This window comes from Euleptes europaea, chromosome 19 (genome assembly GCF_029931775.1).
Source record: "Euleptes europaea isolate rEulEur1 chromosome 19, rEulEur1.hap1, whole genome shotgun sequence".
Classification (NCBI taxonomy): Eukaryota; Metazoa; Chordata; class Lepidosauria; order Squamata; family Sphaerodactylidae; genus Euleptes; species Euleptes europaea.
This window is the reverse complement of record NC_079330.1, coordinates 22258378-22280287: the sequence shown is the minus strand read 5'-3', so window position 1 is coordinate 22280287 and position 21910 is coordinate 22258378. Positions and strand designations below refer to the sequence as shown.

The following is a 21910-nucleotide window of genomic DNA, read 5'->3' as shown; positions in this document are numbered from 1 at the left end:
CCACAACTAATGGCTAGAAGAATGAGTTTCCCATCAAGTTAACAGCAGAATTTAACCAATGGAACAAAACCTAAGAGGTCAAAAGTGTGGACATTCTTGATAACGCGTGAATTTGGCTTATTTATCAGTAGCACTTTTTTGGCAAGCTGTCAGGCCAGATCCAGCCATGTCAGGATGCAAAGTCCTGAGATCGGGGTAAGGTGCGGCAAAGGCAAAGGTAAGAAGTCAGCGGGGAACAGGAAGGGCCAAATTGAGGTTCTTCCTGGCTCAGACCAGGGGAGAAATGTCGCATAAACATTTTTCTAACAGTGCCGTCCCAAACAGAGTTACACCCTACTAAGTCCATTGACTTTGATGGGCTTCAAAGGATGGAACTCCATTTAGGACTGCAATGTAATTTTCATACAAACTGCTGTCTAGGGAGCTGCCAGCTCCTTATCTGATTGTTGCAAACTTTTGCCAGATTTGGGGATGTCTAACATCCCATTAGAGATTCAATCACTCATTCATGTCTTTTCCCTTCTTGTACATTACTGATGCACACCACACACACACATACACATGCACGTGTATATGTAATAGGGTTGCAAGGTCCCTCTTCGCAACCGGTGGGAGGTTTTGGGGGGGCGGAGCCTGAGGAGGGCAGGGTTTGGGAGGGGGGGATTCAATGCCATAGAGTCCAATTGCCCAAGCAGCCATTTTCTCCAGGGGAACTGATCTCTGTTGGCTGGCGATCAGTTGTAATAGCAGATCTCCAGCTAGTACCTGGCGGTTATAAAAAAGAAAACCTCATGCCAGAACAGAGATTTTGCCCTTCTTGCCATTATTCTTGTATAAGAGCTGTATGTTCCGTCCACTAAATTGTAAACTGTTATCTGTACCTCCACTATTTCTATTGCATTGCATAATTTGGAACTTGTGACTGTATTTTTGCATATGCAGAACCCTCCATTTGGGGATTCTCTCATGTGTTTTCATACAGAAATGCTTGCTTAGAAATTGACATGCAACTGACATATAAATACAGTTTTGTTTAGTATGTTATAGAATAGGTCTATGATATGGTTCCTTAAGTAGATTTCTTTAGCCACAGTGCTACTGTTTGTTTGCCAAGTACCTGGTGGTTGGCAACCCTAATATGTAAAGTGCCGTCAAGTTGCAGCCGACTTATGGTGACCCCTTTTGGGGTTTTCATGGCAAGAGACTAACAGAGGTGGTTTGCCAGTGCCTTCCTCTGCACAGCAACCCTGGTATTCCTTGGTAGTCTCCCATCCAAATACTAACCAGGGCTGAACCTGCTTAACTTCCAAGATCTGACGAGATCAGGCTGTACCATGCTTTCCCTCCACACACACACACACACACACACACACACACACTCACACACACACGAACACACACACACAAAGAGCAGTCTACTTTTGATTGCGTCCACAGCTGCACGGAACGTATTTTTGCAAGGAACACTTCCGTGCATGAGTCGAACACCACACAAAGACTCTTTCTACAACGGTATGTGCAATATAACATGATTGTTTTGAAGTAGCCTCCATTTTGTTCACGTTCTCTTCCACACACGCAACTAGGGTTGCCAGCTCCAGGTTGGGAAAGACTTAGAGATTTATGGAGCGGCGCCTTGGGAGGGCAGGTTTTGGTGAGAGGAAGGACTTCAGTGGGGTATAATGCCATAGAGTCCACCTTCCAAAGCGGCCATTTTCTCCAGGTGAACTGATCTCTGCCGCCTGGAGATCAGATGTAATAGTGGGAGATCTCCAGTCACAACCTGGTGGTTGGCAACCATACATGCAATTTTGGTGCCTAGACCAACCTTCCGCTCTGTTTTTAGATAAGGCAACTAAAAAGAGTCTCTTGCCATTGTGGAAAGAAAAGCCAACAGAGGCAGCAACACAGAACCAAGGGTGCATATTTACAACAGACATTCTTGGAATTACAATAGTCGCCTGATGTAGTAAGGAGACAGATCAACAAAGCCAGAATGATACCAAGAGATAACCTGCTACAAGATAGGCCCAAATGAAACAACACCACTGGTGGTCACAAACAGCTTTCAGCTCAAAGCTACAATCTATGACCTACAATCTATGCAGGACAATGACCTACAATCTCTGCTGAACAATGGCCATTTATACAAGGTCATCTCCCTCGTGGTCCCCCCACCGACTGCTTCGGGGCTTCCTTTTGATTAGGCATGCCTTTCCCGAACATCAGCAGTCGCCTCGCTCTCCCCGCGCATTTCCGTGCGTTTTGCCCGCGGCTTCCGGATTCTGGCTAAAACAGCATCTGGAAAACACAGGCAAAATGCGCACAAACGTACGGGGAGCGCGAGGCGACCTCTGACGATCAGGAAAGGCATGTATAATCGAAAGGAAGACCCGAAGCAGTCGGCCGGGTTGACTGTGGGGAAACAGCCCTGCATAAAGGGCAAATCACTTATTATCATAACTGCACATGCAGCTTTCCATGGTATAAACATGGTGAAAATGACAAGACAGTATTTTCTGTAGTACTGGGAACTGATCTCTATCGGCTGGAGATCAGTTGTAATAGCAGGAGATCTCCAGCTAGTACCTGGAGGTTGGCAACCCTACACGCAAAGCAGATGCTCTGCTACTGCGGCCACAGCCCCGCCCCTCCTAACCTGTCTCTCCTTAGACCCATCATTGAGAGAGCATGTGCTTTATGTGCACCAGCACCAATGAAATAGTTTGGCACAGTATGGCTATTGGTTACTGGTCACAGCCCCCAGCTTCCCCCCCCCTCCCCAGTCCTAGACAGAAACAGGTTTTTAAAACTCTCTTCCAAATGGAGCAACCAGCTCCTTACGGGAACTTCCCTGGTGTTGACAGCAGAAGTACCTTTCGCTTGCAACACCAGGCGTTCAGAGAACATGCCAAGCTCAACGCAGCTGAATATTCCAGAGCGGGAAAGCGCTGGCAATCCCCCCGGGCCAAAAATGCTTTTGCCATATTCCGCCCCCACTCCATTGTCGCTGCTATTCAAACAGAGCTGTGTCTCCCCCATCACCCCCAACTTGGCCAGCCAAAAAAACTAGGGGAAATCTTTGTTTTTAACATCCTTTGCAAAAACAAGAAAAAAATCTGCTTAATTTCTAAAAGAATATATGTATAAAGTGCCGTCAAGTTGCAGCCGACTTATGGTGACCCCTTTTGGGGTTTTCATGGGAAGAGACTAACAGAGGTGGTTTGCCTTCCTCTGCACAGCAACCCTGGTATTCCTTGGTGGTCTCCCATCCAAATACTAACCAGGGCTGACCCTGCTTAGCTTCTGAGATCTGACGAGATCAGGCTAGCCTGGGCCATCCAGGTCAGGATAAAAGAATACATGCTGAGATTTACCTCAACGGCAATGTGTAGTGGGTAAAATGTCAGACTAGGATCTGGGTCTGAACCCCACTCCACCATGGGTGACCTTGAGCCAGTTACACACTCTCAACCTAACCTACCTCACAGGGTTGTTGTGAGAATTAAATGGAGGAGAGGCGAATGATGTAAGTTACTTTGGGTCCCCGCTGGGGCGTAAAAAAGTAAGGTATAAATGAAATGAAATAAGTAAAACAAATGCTAACCCCCTAGAAACCCAAATCCCTAATCCCAGATGTGTGTTACTGCTAATCCAAGAACTCTGCACATGCTCAGAGTAGGGTTGCCAACCTCCAGGTACTAGCTGGAGATCTCCTGCTATTTCAACAGATCTCCAGCCGATAGAGATCAATTCCTTTGGAGAAAATGGCTGCTCTCCATAACACGGGGATGCTAGGCTCAGAACCTCCCAAAAATTTGAAGAACCTACCATCATTACATGATTGGACCTAGCCCCCACTGCAGCCAGCTTGGGTTTGGTTCCACCCACCCTATGGCAGCAATTTTGTTGAGACACCCACTCCCTTTTCTCTGCGGACTCAGTCCCCATGGCAGCCACTTTGTGATTATTCTCGCTCATTCAAGACAATCATTTTGTTTTGGCACAAACTACCTGTACTCAAAGTCCCAAAAATACTCACTGGGTCAACAAGTCTACTTCGATTGCCAGCAGTTCAAAGGCCTTTCCTAACACACGCTGCCTCTGAATGGGAGGTGTCAAGAATTGAACTCTGGGACCTTTGGATTACGAAACAAATGAGCTACTGCTGAGCCACGGTCTCTCTCTCGAAATCATGCCGCTTGCCCTGACACAAAAGTAGTATCTGTCTTCCTCACGATAAAGAATTGTATTGTCAGTTCTTTCCATCTACAAGACTTTGTACATGTGTTCAATGGAATAAAAATAGAAAAAAAAACTCTAAACATATTTTGACTCTTACTAGCAGCTGAGCTCTTGCTAAGCCTGCTTGAATCCATTTGCAAAGTTCATATGGAGCGCGCGCAGAAATACAGTTTTGGTTTCATCGCACCCTCTAGCGAGGATGTGAGCCAAGGTCCGGCCACAGAACCTGATCTCATTTAAAATAAAAATGTACAGAGATTTGTAGAGGGCGGTTAGTAAGAAAATAAGATGCAAAGGCAAGGATTGTGCACAAAAAATATCCAGTTCCCCACCCCAAACAGATGCTGCAGATGGCAACAAGAAAGAAGCCAAGTTAGGAATAAATTTTTAGCGCACTGGGTTAATGTGAGTCAGGAGTCAACTGTGGAGTCTGTTTCCAACAATTGGATGCAGGTTGCCAACCTCCAGGTACTAGCTGGAGATCTCCTGCTGTTACAACTGATCTCCAGCCGATAGAGATCAATTCACCTGGAGAAAATGGCCGCTTTGGCAATTGGACTCTATGGCATTGAAGTCCCTCCCTGAACCCTGCCCTCCCTGAACCCTGCCCTGAACCCGGCCCCAAAAATCTCCAGGTATTTCCCAATTCAGAGCTGGCAACCCTAACTTGGATGCAAGGACAACAGCTCCTGAGCATATGCAAAGTGCTTACTTAAATGAAACTACTCATTCGACCCAAAGCATTACAAATGAGAATATGGACACATGTACAGTATTTATACCCTGGGTATGCTCAGAAAGCACATAATGCAGCAACACTGCTGAACCTACAAACTGGGCAATGTCTGCTTGGTAGACATCCTACGAACCCGATGAACACCTCCTCGGATCCTGTGTTAGAAAAAAAATGTAATAATTATGTACTACTATTCTCATCAAGGACCATTGCCTAAGCGCCAATATTACGCATTGCCGATGGTTCTGTGCTGCTTGGTTACTCACTAGGAGGGATGCCAGGAACCCCCTGGCCACCTGCGGGGGATGGGGGGATCGAGTTGCCAGATCCAGGTTGGGAAACTCTTGGAGATTTGTGGATGGAGCCTGCATAGGGTTGCCAGCCTTCTGGTGGTATATACAGAAAAGCAGCACTAATGACTAAATGGAAACTGTTCAAACAATGCTTATAACAATAAATATATAACCAAACCACGATTGTGTATATTGATTTTATCACAGTGCAATATATATGCTCTTAGAAAACCACACTTGCTGTTATGCAAGTTTACAACAAATAACACAAGTATACAAAAATTACACCAACAACAACATAGCAAACAATTTTGCAAACTGCAATTGACATTGACAAAGTCCCAAAGCGCACAAATGGTAACCCAATAGGTTCCAGCGCTGTACAAACATCCTAAATTGGAAGTAGAAGCACGTGGAAAAAATCGTAGTGAGACCAACTAACGAAGAGAAGGGGTTACGGTAAAAGTCCCTTTTCACCAAGGTTTCTTCTTTGGTCCTAGTCGTGGTCTTCCACTCAAAACCATAAACTAGCATGAAATGCACGCCAATGAAGTAGTCAGTCACTCTGAACAGACGGTTTTGAGTGGAAGACCATTACAATAGATCTCAAGGTGACAGAAATCAGTTCACCTGGAGAAAATGGCCACTTTCGAAGGTGGACTCTATGACATTAGATTCCATTGAAGTCCCTCCCCTCCCCGTCCCAAACTCCACCATCCTCAGGCTCCACCCCTACTCCCCAAATCTCCAGGTATATCCCAACCCAGAGCTGGTACCCTTTCTGGAGACAAAGCTGAACTGTGAAGGATGGTAACCTTTACAGCTCACGCTAGCAAAGATTTTTACAAGGTGTGCACAAAAACACAGAGGACAGCAACTAAGGGTTGTCCTTGGAGAATAGGGTCAAGAGGAGTATATATAGGGTTGCCAGCTCCGGGTTGGGAAATACCTGGATATTTGAGGGCGGAGCCTGAGGAGGGCGGGGTTTGGAGAGGGGGGAGACTTCAATGCCATAGAGTCCAATTGTCAAAGCAGCCATTTTCTCCAGGGGAACTGATCTCTATCAGCTGGAGATCAGTTGTAATAGCAGATCTCCAGCCACCACCTGGAGGTTGGCCACCGTAAGTATATGCCGCTTTTGCGTAAACACACAGCTCTTGGGGAGTATCTGTGAATTTTGAGTAAACGTGCATATATTTGTGGCATCCAGCAACGCCTAAGAGGCATGTCCCGTACTCGAATGCCCTAAAAAAATTGAGAAAACACCCGTGTGAAAACGAGAGAGGAGTTGTTTTTAAAAGAAAACATCCTCTGAAAGTATTCACTTAGTTGCCACATCTCAATGTCATCCAAAAGATCCTGGGTGCATTTTGGGGGGTTTTCCCCTTATTGTTGGGGTACCGCCGCACCCAGTGGCGGACTGGGTCTAAAAACATTGGTTGCCAGGAGACCCACAACTATAAGGCTATTATTTAATTTTTATAAGAAATAAATAAAATGCTTAAATAGGGTTGCCTTCCCTCTTGGCCACAGACAGAAGATTGTTGGGGCGGAGCCTGAGGAGGGTGGAGTTTGGGGAGGGGAGGGGCTTCAATGCCATACAATGGTCAACGGCTGGAGACCAGTGGTGATACCAGGAGATCGCCAGCCGCTACCTGGAGGTTATTCAAAGAAAAACAGCTTTTGGCAATTCAATTGTAATGTACAAAAACTCACAAATATTGGCAAGGTGTAGTTAATTCTTCTATGTATTTACAAAGGAAAATTAAAGTATATTTCTTCATATACTTAGAAGCATTTCTTACCAAAAAAATAATTCTGTTTATACAAGTCAGCCACGTAATTTTACATGCAATACAAGTCACAGCTCAATATTCAATATAAACAATTCTGTTAAAGTCTCTTTTCAGAAAACCCATTGGGCAACCTGGAGGTGGGCAACCCTATGTTCAAAAAATACATAAGGTAATATACATAATTATTATTTTGTTTTGTTGAAAATGAATAAAATATTATTATTATCATTATTATTATTATTAATATTTTATTCATTTTCAACAAAACAAATATTGTTTTGTTGTTGTTGTTGTTGTTAATAATAATAATAATAATAATAATAATAATAATAATAATAATAATAATAGGATATGCACCACCAGTGTAAATATTAATGTAAGTTTAAATAATGCTAATTACTTGAAAACATCGGATTGGATTGGACGTATTATGGATCAAATGGATTTTTGTAAAATGGAATATTTATATGACTCGAATATTTTCCCCCTCCCGCTTCTCCCAATTTCCCCTTTTTATTTCTGTATCCTCAAAACCCTCAATTAAAAAAAAAACTTTTATAATAAAAAAAATTTTACTTGCATACAGCAATAAGTATTGGAACTTCCATTATATTTTCAAGCTACTAAAAGGACATTAACCTTTGAAACCTCTTGTCTAATGTTTAAGGGGGCAAGCTGTGGCCGCGCCCCCTACTTTGTTTTTTTTTTAGGGGGGGTCGAACGTCCTAATGATGCCCCGCCTTCGGACTACATCTCCCAGCGCGCTTTGCTCCCGCGCGCATGCCCAGTGCGGCTCCGCTTGAGTGGCAAGTTGTTTGTTACACTGAAACACCAGCGGCTTTCTGCACTCCGGAGCGCTCAACTCTCCTTCTAGCTTCTGCTCTCTCTCTCTCTGTCCCCCCCCCCTCTTTTTTTTTAATTGCTTTGCGTCTTTCTTTCTTTTTTTTCCTCTTTCTTCTCCCACCCCCCCTCCACTTCTCCTATAGTTTGCCTCCTTTCCCCTGTCCTTCTCTGGCTGGCTCCCCTTTAATATATAAATCCCATTTTTTGCACCACCCCCCGCCCCCCTTTTCCTAAGTCATTATTTCTCCCCTCTGCCTGCTCGTCCTGGAGACGTTAAAGGGACAGAGTGGAAAAATACCCCGTTGACAAAGGGAGGGAGGGGGGGCAAGAAGAGAACAAACAAACACTCGCTCACGACAGATCAAAGAATCCACCAACCCAACCCCCAACCCCAATAGATGAACCACAAATGACCAAAAGGAAAAAATGGAACTGCACATTTTAGAGCATCGGCTCCAAGTAGCCAGTGTGGCCAAGGAGAGGATACAGTTGTTTACCTATGGCTTGATCAAACTGGCTTTTCTCTCCTCCAAAACAAGGTAAGCGCAACCTTTCTTTACACCAATATCTGTGTCTATATTGTGTTCACAGCGATGACTGATCTTGGAAGGGGAAGGAGGAAGGATATGGTTGCGAAGCGATACGCTTGCAAGTCCTTGGCTAATTCAGATGCGGGTTGGGGGTGTGTGTGTTCAGGGGGGGTTGGGTCAAGGAGATTAAAAAAAAAACCCCACACTTATGATTATTGTTTTATCCTGCCCTCCACGACGGTTGGAGCTTCCCCCCACCCACCCCCCAAAAAGCTGTCTTCCCTTTTCTTGTCTTTTACAAAGAATCTGGGAGATTTTCCTTTCCTCGCACAAACACGCCCCCCTCCTTCCTCTCCCCCTCGGAGATTCTTCTTCTTTTTTAGAAAAAACCCTTATTATGTTTTGAAAGCTGTTTCATCAAAACAGGTGTTCGCAATGGCCGGGGACAGAAAAACAATCGAAAGTTTAGAGGGAGGGCGAAGCTGATTTTTTAAAAAAGAGGGTGAAATAGGAAACTCAAAAGGAGACAGGCAGGACAACAAAGAAAGGCAGTGGAGAGGGGAGGGAGAGAAAGAGGGGCGATATTTGTGTGTGTGTGTATACAACACATTTTTTGACTTGCTGCGGTATTAAAAAAGCATGTCATGTTTGCATAAAAGAAGTGTTACTTGAGGAGGGTCATAAGGTTCTCCTGGCTTTCTTGTAACATCCTGTCCAGTTGTTAACCCCCCCCCCCCCCGTTTTGGGATCATGCCTTTTGGCCAAGCAAAATGAAGTGGAGGGGTAAAGTTAGATCAGAGGCATCAAAATAAATCTGTATCACCGAGAGGCGTTCCACGCGTGTAAGAGTGTGTGTGGGGTTTTTCCACTATCCAGGAAAACAATTTGAATTGCAAATGCAGAGTAAACAGGAGAGCGGTGACTTCTCTTTTCTATCCCCCCCCCCCTTTAGTTAATGCAGATAGGCTTGGCAGCAGGGGCCAGAGAAAGAATAAAAGTCTACGGACTTGTTTTTTTTTAAGTAATCTATTAAATAATAATTTTCCACTTGGATCTGGCTTCAGACCCCTCCCCTTTTTTCATAACCTTGTTGGCCAAGGGGAAAGGCTGGTGGTGATTTCCAGCGATGTGTTTGTTCGAACTGGGATGGCCCTTGGAAACCAAAGGCCTCTTTCTTTCCATCTTCATAATGCGTGTGAATGAAGGGGGTGTGTTTTAATTGGATTACTGTCCCTTACCTTGAGTGAAAACTTGTACGCGTTGAAATTTCACTCCGATCTGTGGTCCTGTTCTCCCAAGCCCTCCCCCCGCCGTTTGTTTATTGCTTCTCTCAAATATCTCAACGGGGTATTAAAATTGAAAATCCAACACTAATTTATTTTTAAACAGGCACTTCCCCCTCCCCCTTGCCGATGGGCTGTCGCTGCTCTCTCCTCCTCCCCTTGATAATCTGGTCCCCTTTGGTTGGCGGTGGGAAATCCCAAAGGTTTTTTTAAAAGGCCGCCGATAACCTTTCCGATTTTACATGTCCAAAAGATTGTGTGTTGGAGCAGAACTCCAGGGACTTGTCCTGACATTGCTGTCACTAAAGACCTTTCCCCGAAATCAGACGCTTGGATGAAAGGACCAAAAAAGTTGTCCTCTCTCCCTGTGTGTTATCTCAGTATTTCTCATTTTGATTCCAAAGAGTGTGTCTCAGCTGGCCATCCGTAAAATGGGAGTAAGACAGACCTGCCTTCATAGCATCCTTGAGAATTGTCGTCACCTCCTGCGGTGAGAAGAAATGGATCGTAACACCCTTATGTCGAAAGGTCTGCAGCGGGTGTCTCTGGGTAGAATTCAAAATGCCGATGCTTACTTGTAAGACTCGAAATGGCTTTGGCTGGGGATTCTTGAAGGCCTGTCTCCTTCCGTACTGTCCTGCTGGCCTATTAAGAGCTACCTCATAAGCCATGCTCTCTATAACCCCACCTGCAGAGGTGAGGCGTTGGGCAAACGGAGACAGGGCTTTTTCGGTGATGGCACCTCTCTTGTGGAGTGCCCTGCCTCCTTGAGGCACCAGGCCAAATAGTTTCTTTTTAGCCAGGTGTTTACCTAAGGGATCTGATCTTTTTTGACAGTCTGTGTCCAGCCTGTTTTACAAGAATCCTTTTAGGCTTCCCAGTGTTTGGGGTTGGATCCCCGCTATGTTTTCTATTCCCACTGCAGCAGACTGATCTACCTGATTTCACTCCAGACCCTCTCTGGGGCAGTGGCTCATTGGTAGAGCATCTGCTTGGCATGCAGAAGGTCCCAGGTTCAGTCCCCGCATCTCCAGTTAAAGGGATTAGGCAGGTAGGTGATGTGAAGGACCTCTACCTGAGACCCTGGAGAGCCGCTGCCAGTCTGAGTAGACAATACTGACTTTGATGGACCAAGGGTCTGGTTCAGAATAAGGCAGCTTCATGTGTTCATGTGTTCAAATGCTGCTCCAGAGGGATAGAGGACCTTCAGGAGCCATACAAGAGGCAACTCAAGGTGTGTAGCAGCAAGGGGAAACTGGTAGAAATTACCCCACCCCTGTCGCTCATGGGAAATGTAGTCTGGATTGAATCCTTTGTGCTGTTTTTATGCTCTGGCTGTTTTGTTTTTTTAATATCCAGGTTTTAATGGTTTGTTAATTTTAATGATATTTATGATGTTTTTAATGTTGTTTTTGTCACATTTGACTTCAATAAAATGGCCTGTTCTTATAGGGGCAGGATTGCTTCGTTGTTATACCTTTCGTATCGGGCCTGCACTGCTCCCAGTAAAGTGAGACGCACTCTAAAAGGGCCACTTTTATCTGTTCAGCAAATTCAAGTGGTTACCAGCTTGGTGCAGTGGTTAAGAGCGATGGTTTGGAGCAGTGGACTCTAATCTGGAGAACCAGGGTTGATTCCCCACTCCTCCACATGAGCGGCAGACACTAATCTGGTGAACCAGGTTGATTTCCCCACTCCTACACATGAAGCCAGCTGGGTGACCTTGGGCCAGTCACAGCTCTCTTAGAGCTCTCTCAGCCCCACCTACTTTCCAGGGTGTCTGTTGTGGGGAAGGGAAGGGAAGGTGATCGTAAGACGGTTTGATTCTTCCTTAAGTGGTAGAGAAAGTCGGCATATAAAAACTAATTTCTTCTTCTTACTGGGTTGTGCTTAGGGTTGCCAGCTCTGGGTTGGGAAATACCAGGAGATTTTTGGGGCGGAGCCTGAGGAGGGCGGGTTTGGGGAGGGGAGGGGCTTCAGTGCCATAGAGTGCCCAAGTGGCCATTTTCTCCAGGTGAACTGATCTCTATCAGCTGGAGATCAGTTGTAATAGCGGCACATCACCAGCTGGTACCTGGAAGTTGGCAACCCTAGCTGTGCTATTTTTAGCTGCAGGTGGGGAGGTTGTTTGAAAGTTTCCTCCAAGAAGAAACCCAGCTCTTGTCTCATGAGGAAATATTATGTTGGAATAGCTCTTCTCCCTGATATGCTAATTTTCTACATGAGGGGAGATTTCCTCCCCCCCCATTAAACATGCAAACATGTGCAGTAAGAAATAATAAAGTTAAGGAGCGGCTTTGCTACTACAGTCCTGTTGGAAGTGTGACATTTTCCACACGTGCTGTTCCCATTGGGTTTTGTGTTGTTTTCTGCACATGTTCTGCACATGGGGTCTCTAGCAGTAGGTTCAAATTTTCTGTGGTTTTTCCTAGGGTTTCCCAGCTGCATTTTTAGAGTGATGTTTTTCCTGGGCTGATCTGGATTTGCTGTATTGCCAATGCATATTTTCTTCATTTGGGTTTTTACCGGCCACCCTCCCTGCTCCAAATCTACCCCCAGCAGTTTAGAGTTATACAGAGTGACGTGATAGACTACTGGCTCATACAATTTCTGGGCAGGTAGGGGTCATCTTTTAAACAAAAATTCTCCTCTGAATGTATTGAACTACACATCAGTGAGAAAGGGTTTGATCTACGCTATCACTGATGGGCTGGCTTTCTACATGCAGGGGGATTTTTAATAGGAAAAGATTTGAAAATGCAAAAATAAATTGCCATCCGAATTTTGTCTGTCTCATTGCATGTTTACCCAGTTTTTACACACACACGCACACACACAAAGCACCTTTGGCTTCCAAAACAGATTATAGCATCAAAAAACTAAAACAAATAACAATTAAAATAAAATTTTAGCAAAGTCTCACTCCAAGATGGAAAGATGCCTGGCTACTGTCTCATCTCCTTCTGGCCTGCCTACATCTTTTATTTTATGCATCTTTTATTTTATCCTGCCCTTCCTCCAAGGAACTCAGGGCAGGAATCATACCTCCCATTTTCTTTGTACAACGACCCTGTGGAGTTGACTAGGCCGAGAGTGGCTGTGGGATAGTCGTTTTCAGCCCAGCCTGCTTCACAGGGCTGTTGGTAAACTTCATGGCTGAGCGGAGATTTGAACCTCTTCTGTCCCAAATCCCTAGCCTGGCACGTAAATTGCTGTGCTGAATTGATTCCTTGGCCTAATATATAGCATGGTTGGGCATCTGGTCAGAACCACATTCATGTGCCTGCCCTCCCTCCTTATCTGATCTCCAGCATTAACATCAATTTCCCATGCGATTTCTCCCCACACACTAGGGTTGCCAACCTCCAGGTACTAGCTGGAGATCTCCTGCTATTACAACTGATCTCCAGCTGATAAGAGATCAATTCACGTGGAGAAAATGGCCGCTTTGGCAATTGGGCTCTTCGGTATTGAAGTCCTTCCCCTCCCCAAGCCCCGCCCTCCTCAGGCTCCGCCCCAAAAACCTCCCGCCGGTGGCGAAGAGGGACATGGCAACCTTACCCCACACACACATCCATGCATTGCCTTTAGGTGGAGCCTCTGGGAAACAGCAAATAGACTGCATCTACGAGCATGGTAGGGCTGCCAGCTCTGGGTTGAGAAATCCCTGGAGATTTGGGGGTGGAGTCTGAGGTGGGCATGGTTTGGGGACGGACTTCAGTGGGGCATAATGCCATAGAGTCCACCTTCCAAAGCAGCCCTTTTCCCCAGATGAACTGATCTCTGTCTCCTGGAGATTAGTTGTAATCCCAGGAAGATCTCCAGCCACCACCTGGAGGCTGGCAAGACTAAGCATGGGGAAACCAGCTCCTTCCCACAACTTCTCTCCTGGCTCCCAGTTGGGCAGCTTAATCCCTTAGTGCGTGCTTCAACCAATTTCTCCAATGCTAGAAGACCTGGGCAAAGGGCTCTTCAAACACACGCCAAGACCTGGGCAAAGGGCTCATTCTTTGCAGAGTAAGCAGAAGCTCTGCAGGAGATCATCCTTCAAGTGCCTCAAACAAACAGGCTTTAGTAGGTGAGATGCATAAGGGAAGAACTCAACCACTTATCACGAGAAGCAGGGCAGGGATTCCTTGCCTGTATCTTGAAGTAAATGGCCAATCATCATTGCACAGGGAAGACTTCGCCCAAGCCTCTGTTGGTGTCCATCAGGATTGCCAGCTCTGGGTTGGGAAATACCTGGAGTTTTTGGGGCAGAGCCTGAGGAGGGCGGGGTTTGGGGAGGGGAGGGACTTCAATGCCATAGAGTCCAATTGCCAGAGTGGCCATTTTCTCCAGATGAAATGATCTCAATCGGCTGGAGATCAGTTGTAATAGCAGGAGATGTCCAGCCACCACCTAGAGGTTAGTAAGCCAAAATAGACACCTCTGTGTATAAATGTAGTTACTCCAAATCTAACACAGATCAACCATACAAAGTATAGCTTCACAACAGACTATTATACATGAACATTGACAAACACATACAAAATGTCCTATTTCTTAAGCATAAAGACACAAAGTCACAATATTCCAAGGTTTCCAAAATTCACTATCCTAAAGACAGACAAAAAAATCCAACAGATACCAATTCTAGGTTTTCTTCTTTTTTCAGGTGTGGATTCCAGGTAAGTATTAGTCCCAAAGCAGGGGATTAAAAGTGAAGAGGAAGACGGCCGTTTCAATTCTTCATGAGGTCCTCTTCACCCACCTTATATATCCTGTCTCTTGTTTCAAATTAAAGAATGGTATCCTGAGAAGGAACCTGTTGGAAGACTTTTAAGAAATAAAATTGTTTGTATCCTGGCAAGGAACCTTATGAAGGATTCTTGGATATGGATTTTGGAAACCTTGGAATATTGTGACTTTGTGCCTTTATGCTTAAGAAGTAGGACTTTTTGTATGTGTTTGTCAATGTTATTGTATACTACAGTCTGTTGTTAAGCTATACTTTGTATGGTTGATCTGTGTTAGATTTGGAGTAACCACCTAGAGATTGGCGACTCTAGTGTCCACGCTGGAGAAGAGTGGCTTTTTTCGCCTGGGAAAGCTGTAGTTACCCGTAGCTGTCCATGCTGGAGAGGTGGCATTGAAGGAGCCCTTTGCCTTCTTTGTTGAGGTGAGCAGTCTTATAAAGGCAAGTCTTCATGCTGGAAAAGAGGAGCCAGTTTGAGGCAGCTCACGAAGTCAAAGAATACCATAAAATCGTTAAGTGAGAAAGGCGGACTATAAATGATGTAAATAAACAACTAATAAAATCATTAAAAAGGGTGTAACACTAAGACACACCCATAAATCCCAGCCAGGGCATAAAAACGACACGAAAGCCGAGCAGGGCAGAAAGCCAGAGTCAGCAGCCTAGATTCTCCTCCTAAACTAGGCCTCAGTCTGACTAGAAGCAGTCTGTAAAGATGAAACCTACCCCCTCCCCAGCTGGAGGGTGGTCATTGGCCCCAATCCACCGCTAATAGCTTGCCGACTATGCCAACCTGATAGAGAACTGAAGCAGAGAAGGGAACAGGTGTGCCTTCGCAGCAGGGCTGGCATCAAGGATGCACTGCTCTCCCAACCCAATGGCTTTGGGTTGGCTCGCTACTATAAAGCAACAGCATGCTGGCCTGTAGGGTTGCCAACCTCCAGGTATTAGCCGGATATCTCCTGCTATTACACTTGATATCCAGCTGATAGAGATCAGTTCCCCTGGAGAAAATGGGCGCTTGGGCAATTGGACTCTATGGTATTGAAATCCCTCCCCAAACCCCGCCCTCCTCAGGCTCCGCCCCCAAAACCTCCCGCCAGTGGCAGAGGCACCTGGCAAACCTACTGGCCTGTCTCTCTCTCTCAGTGGTGGCAGCAGTGGTGTTGGGTGCTGCTGGAAGAGCTAGGCCTGGCCACCCCTGCACCACATGAGCGGCGGATGCTAATCTGGTGAACTGGGTTTGTTTCCGCACTCCTACACATGAAGACAACTTGGGTGACCTTGGGCTAGTCACAGAGAGCTTTCTCAGCCCCACCTACCTCACAGGGTTTCTGTTGTGGGGAGGGGCAGGGGAGGCGATTGCAAGCCGCTTTGATTCTTCCTTAAGTGGTAGAGAAAGTCGGCATATAAAAACCAACTCTTCTGGGGCAGAAGTAGATGCCAACCCAAGGAAAAGGTCGGCCAGCAAGCCGCAGTGGCCCATTTGCTTACACAGGGGAGCTGGAGGCAACAGGCCTTTCTGTATCAGTGTAGCGCTCAGGAAGGGGTACTCTGGACAGCATCTTCCCGGAGGCCCAACAAATGTGGTACTTAGGGTTGCCAGATCCCTCTTTGCCACCTGTGGGAGATTTTTGGGTTGGAGCCTGAGGAGGGCTGGGTTTGGGGAGGGGAGGGACTTCAATGCCATAGAGTCCAATGGCCAAAGCGGCCATTTTTCTCCAGGTGATCTGATCTCTATCGGCTGGAGATCAGTTGTAATAGCAGGAGATCTCCAGCTATTACCTGGAGGTTGGCAACCCTAGTGGGACTGGCCCTGCTTGTTTGCAGACCTGGGATGTGACCTTGCCTCTTCTGGTAGGATCAGGCAAGAACTGCTTTGCCGGATTTGGCCAGAGGTCCATCTTGCTACGTGGGGCTGCCACATTTTCCAGGTGAGGCTTCCAAGAAACGGATGGGGAACTGGCAAGTTCCTCCAAACCCAAATAATCTATTGGGACTCCCCCTCTTGCCAAGCCATTGTTAGAGAGGGCTTGTGGCTCAGTGGGAGAGCATCTGCTTGGCATGCTGATGGTCCCAGGTTCGATCCCCGGCTTCTCCAGTTAAAATGATCAGGCAGTAGGTAATGTGAAAGACCTCGACCTGAAACCCTGGGGAGCTGCTGCCAGTCAGGATAGGCAATACTGACCTTGCTAGACCAGTGGTCTGACTCAGTGAGGGGTCTGAGGCTGTATCATCAGCCGCCCCCGCAATACATTGATGCTCCTGATTTTAATTACAGGTGTGTCATTTAGATGCGCTTTCCTGCTGCAACCCCTTTTAAAAATGGTGATTGTGTATTCTTCAGTACCTAATGTCTATTCCCCCGGAGTTATGTGCCCGAAGAGAAAGCAGGTGTGTCAGCGGGGGCGGGGGAAGCATACAATACAGATTTATCCATTTGCAGCATCCCATGAGCTCGGTCTCCAAGCTGTACGTAGCAAAATTCCAACAGAATTTCCTCTAATAGAATAAAAAAATTAAGCAACTGATGGGAGTAGGGGATCCCCCATTTCCCACCACCATTTTACAGGCCATGGGGGTGGGATGGAGAGGCCCTTTGCCATCATGGCAATACACATTGTCGTTTCTGGCACAGAACCGGAAGTGACATCAGCATGTTGGGACAACACTCTAGGCTTCGCCTCAATCTTAGAGTGAATCCTAATGCGTCGTGCCGATCTGATGACATCCCTTCCTGCTCTGCGCCAGAAGTGATGTGCGCTGCTGAGGAAATTGTCTCCATTCCCCACATTTTCCTGCTGGGTTGCTGAATATGTAGGGTTGCCAGGTCCCCCTTCACCACCGGCGGGAGGTTTTTGGGGTGGAGCCTGAGGAGGGAGAGGTTTGGGGAGGGAGGGGACCTCAATGCCATAGAGTCCAATTGCCAAAGCGGCCATTTTCTCCAGGTGAACTGATCTCTATCGGCCTGAGATCAGTTGTAATAGCAGGAGATCACCAGCTAATACCTGGAGGTTAGCAACCCTATGAATATGGCTGGCAACCATTGTCTGGAGCCATAGGAGGAAAAACCTGGACTGTTTCAAATTATGGGAGGGGGGAAGGTTTACATCACTGAATGCATACACAGCATTCCCTGCATGTAGAAACTAATGTGACAGGGAGAAAAGCTAGGCCAGAACTCTTTTCCCTGATTAGCTAATTTTCTATATGCAGGGGATGTTTTGAATACTGAGGAGCATTCAGATGTGTGAGCCTCGTCTGGAGTACAAAGCTGTGTAGAGCAGATGCTGGTTTATCTTCTCTGTGACTAGTAAGCCATACAGTTCCATAATGCAGAACAGGTTTTCCGTAACCGCCCTGCTTCAACCATGCAAGAAAATGAAATGGCAGAACTCGGAAGGTGGGAAAATGCACCCATCCGTTTCAGACTGACGGGAGTGAGTTTCCATCTTTGAGTGTTCTTCCGTATATTTTAAAAACTCCAAACCCCGTCCTCCTCAGTCTCCGCCCCAAGCATCTCCAGGTATTTCCCATCCTGGAGCTGGCAACCCTACCTGGAGCTCTCCGATCTACGGAATGCAGGGTTCAGGTCCCCTGGAGAAAATGACAGCTTTGGCGGGCGGGCTGTAGGACATTACATCCTGGCCAAACTCCTTCCACTCCCACTCTTCTCTGCTCAGGCTCCACCTCCAAAGCGCAAGCGATTTCCCAGTCTAGTGTTGGCAAGCCTAGTTCGGGCCTCCAGCTAAGTGATCAATAGATTGATTCCCTCCCAAGGTTTTGCCCATCAATGATGTGAGGATTCTAATCTGCATTTTCGAATATTACAAAGGTGGGGCAGGGTAGTTAATCTCAGGTGTCAGGAAGAGAAAACTGTGGTCTTCATTTTGTCACTGGGGAAACATGGGGCGAAAACGCACGGTCGCTTTAGCCTCCTTTATTCCCTGTTTCAGCCAGGATTCAGCCAGGATCGAACGCATGCGTTTTGCTGAACGTGCGTTCGATCCTGGCTGAATCCTGGCTGAAACAGGGAATAAAGGAGGCTAAAGCGACCATGCGTTTTCGCCCATGGAAACCATTGACCCACTGATTCGGAACGGGCCAAATCCTGCTTTCGGCTCAGGAGCTGCCAGGTTTTGCCGCGGAAAGATCTATCTTCTTCCACCCGCCCGCCCCTGGAGCTCAGCTCAGTTGTGTGTAGCTAATGAGGAGGATATAGTTATTAAGCGAGAAGTCAATTAGCAAACAAAAAATGCTCTCGCTTTATAAAGGGCTGGCTCGACGGCTGGCACGATCGGCTAGCTTCCCCGGCGTTCTCTGCTTGCTCTACAAAGCCTGCCTGTGCTGCCCTTGCAAATCGGAGATTTGATGACCCTTTCAGAGTAATTTTTGCACTGTCACAAACATTTTGTGCCCCTCGCTGAACTTCCGCCCCGTCGGGCCGACAAATTGGGGTGGCATCTGAACATGTAAACACATGGAATCATAGAGTTGGAAGGGACCGCCAGGGTCAACTAGTTCAAACCCCCTGCACAATGCAGGAAACTCTCAATTACCTTCCCCTACACACACACACACAGTGACCCCCTACTCCATGCCCAGAAGATGGCAAAAAAAAAAAAAACCCTCCAGGATCCCTGGCCAATCTGGCTAGGGTTGCCAGGTCCCTCTTCACCACCAGCGGGAGTTCTTTGCGCAGAGCCTGAGGAGGGCGGGATTTGGGGAGAGGAGGGACTTCAATGCCACCGAGTCCAATTGTCAAAGTGGCCATTTTCTCCAGGGGAACTGATCTCTATCAGCTGGAGTTCAGTTGTAATAGCAGGAGATTGCCAGCTAATACCTGGAGGTTGGCAACCCTACTCACTACCTCCTGAGGAAGCCTGTTCCACTGAGGAACTGCTCTAACTGTCCAAAAGGTCTTCCTAATGTTTAGCAGAAAACTCTTTTGTTTTAACTTCAACCCGTTCGTTCTGGTCCGACCTTCTGGGGCAACAGAAAACAACTCTGCACTCTCCTCTATATGACAGCCCTTCAAGTACTTGAAGATGGTTATCAGTCGTCTCCTCTCCAGGCTAAACATACCAAGCTCATTCAATCTTTGCTCATAGGTCTCCAGACCCCTCACATGAAGCTGACTTATACTCAGTCAGACTATTGGTATGCTAAGGTCAATCTTGTCTGCTCCAACTGGCAGCAGGTCTCAGGTGGAGGTCTTTGGAGCGGTGGAGTCTGATCTGGATAACTGGGTTCGATTACCCACTCCTCCACATGAGCAGGAGGCTAATCTGGCGAACTGGATTTTTTTCCCCACACCTACACACAAAGCCAGCTGGGTGACCTTGGGCAAGTCAAAGCTCTGTTAGAGCTCTCTCAGACCCACCTACCTTACAGGGTGTCTGTTGTGGGGAGGGGAAGGGAAGTTGATTGTAAGCCCATTTGAGTCTCCCTTAAGTGGTAGAGAAAATCAGCATATAAAAAAACCAACTCTTCTTCTTCTTTCCCATCATCCACTGGTGGTGAAAAGTGCCATCAAGTTGCAGATGACTTACGGCAATATTGTAGAGTTTTGGAGGCAAGGGATAAGAACATAAGAACATCAGAAAAGCCCTGCTGGATCAGACCAAGGCCCATCCAGCAGTCTGTTCACACAGTGGCCAACCAAGTGCCTCTAGGAAGCCCACACACAAGACAACTGCAGCACCACCATCCTGCCTGTGATCCACATCATCTAGGATAATAGGCATGCTCCTCTGATCCTGGAGAGAATAGGATGGCTTTCTATTGCCTGCCTCTGCGGAGCAACCCTGGACTTCTCTGGACGTCTCCCATCCAAGTGCTAGCTCATCCTGCTTAGCAGCCGAGATCTGACAAGATTGGGTTAGCCTGGGCTATCCAGTTCTAGGAGTCACCCACTATCTGATGGTTTTAACTGGCGATCCGGGGGATTGAACCTGGGACCGCTTCGGCATGCAAAGAAGGTTATTCACTGCAAAACTGTGGACCATACTGGGCATACTTGCCCAGTTGAAGCCTTTCCCTGCCCTGCCTACAGGGTAACTCACCAGGAGTGAAGTCTTTTGACCAGAAAGGAAACTTGAGGATGGAGGAAAAGGATAACCTTCTGAAAAGAGACTGCACAAACTTCGGCCCCTCCAACTTATCTCTATACCTTAGAACACCCTAAACACCAGAGAGCCTTCACCTTAGCACGTTTTAATGCCCTTCCATCTGCTCTTCTTGACGGGAGGTATGCCAGCCTCCCTTACGAATTCCGCCTCTGTCCATGCCAGTCTGGAATGATGGAAACGGTTGAACATTTGCTATTATACTGCCCATTTTATCCATACGCAAAACGCTCATTGATCCAATTTTGTCTAGCTTCCCAGATAGAGACAGAGTTCACTATGCCACCTTATTATTAGATGATTCTGTTAGATATTACCTATCAGGTTGTGAGATTCTGTGCTAGGGCATGTGCAATAAGGCAGACGAAGCTGTTAAAATGACTTTTACGTCAAACAGACTATTTTACCAAGAGCTGTTTTAACTAAATTTACGATTTATTGAGCAAATATCAGACATTCTGTTTCAATTGTTATGATATCTCTTTTTGTAAAAACTGGTCTTTGACTGTAATAAACAAATAATGATGATGATGATGATGATGAGACTGCACAAAAGAACAAACCAAAAGAGTGGGTGGCACTCCTAAGGAAAGAAGAAGAAGAAGAGTTGGGTTTTTTATGCCGACTTTCTCTACCACTTAAGGAAGACTCAAACCTGCTTACAATCCCCACAACAGGCACCTTGAAAGGTAGGTAGGTCTGAGAGAGCTCTGAGAGAGCTGTGACCAACCCAAGGTCACCCAGCTGGCTTCATGTGTAGGAGTGGGGAAACCAACCTAGTTCACCAGATTAGCATCCACTGCTCACGTGGAGGAGTGGGGAATCAAACCCGGTTCTCCAGATCAGACTCCACCACTCTCAACCACTACACCATGTTGGCTAAAAGGTTTAGGGCTTTTATGTTTACAAGGGGAACACAATGGAGCTGTGAGTGGAGGTGTGATAAAGGGTTGTCAAATGTTAGATTGGATGGAAGGAACAGATAGAGAGGACTTTTTTCTCTTTCTCCCATACTAACAGTTGGGAGCACCCAATGAAATGCGTCAGCAATAGGTGCTTCACACAATTGCCCCATGGAACTCTCTGCTGCAAAATATAGCGCAGGTCACTAGCTGTGATCATTTATTTAATTCATTTATATCCCACCTTTCTCCCCAAGGGGGACCCAAGGAGGCTTGCATCATTCTCCTCTCCGCCATTTTATCCTCCCAACCCCCCTGCGGAGTAGGTTAGGCTGAGAGAGTATGACTGGCCCGTGGTCGCCCAGTGACCTTCCATGACACGACTGGGGATTTGAACCCAGGTCTCCCAGATACTA

At 46.6% G+C, this 21910-nt stretch overlaps 1 protein-coding gene across 2 annotated transcripts in view; it reads left to right on the top strand.

Annotated features, from left to right (window-relative positions):
* The window catches only part of CASTOR2 (cytosolic arginine sensor for mTORC1 subunit 2), a 126432-nt gene that overhangs the window by 53082 nt on the left and 51440 nt on the right, over positions 1-21910 (top strand). Inside the window, exon 2 of one of the 2 annotated variants that reach the window (XM_056865587.1) lies at positions 8297-8452. In XM_056865587.1, coding sequence (XP_056721565.1) covers positions 8340-8452 — 113 coding nt within the window. In that variant the 5' untranslated portion in view covers positions 8297-8339. Of the gene's footprint in view, positions 1-8277; positions 8453-21910 lie in introns of those variants that run through there. The other variant, XM_056865588.1, reaches the window with a different exon arrangement.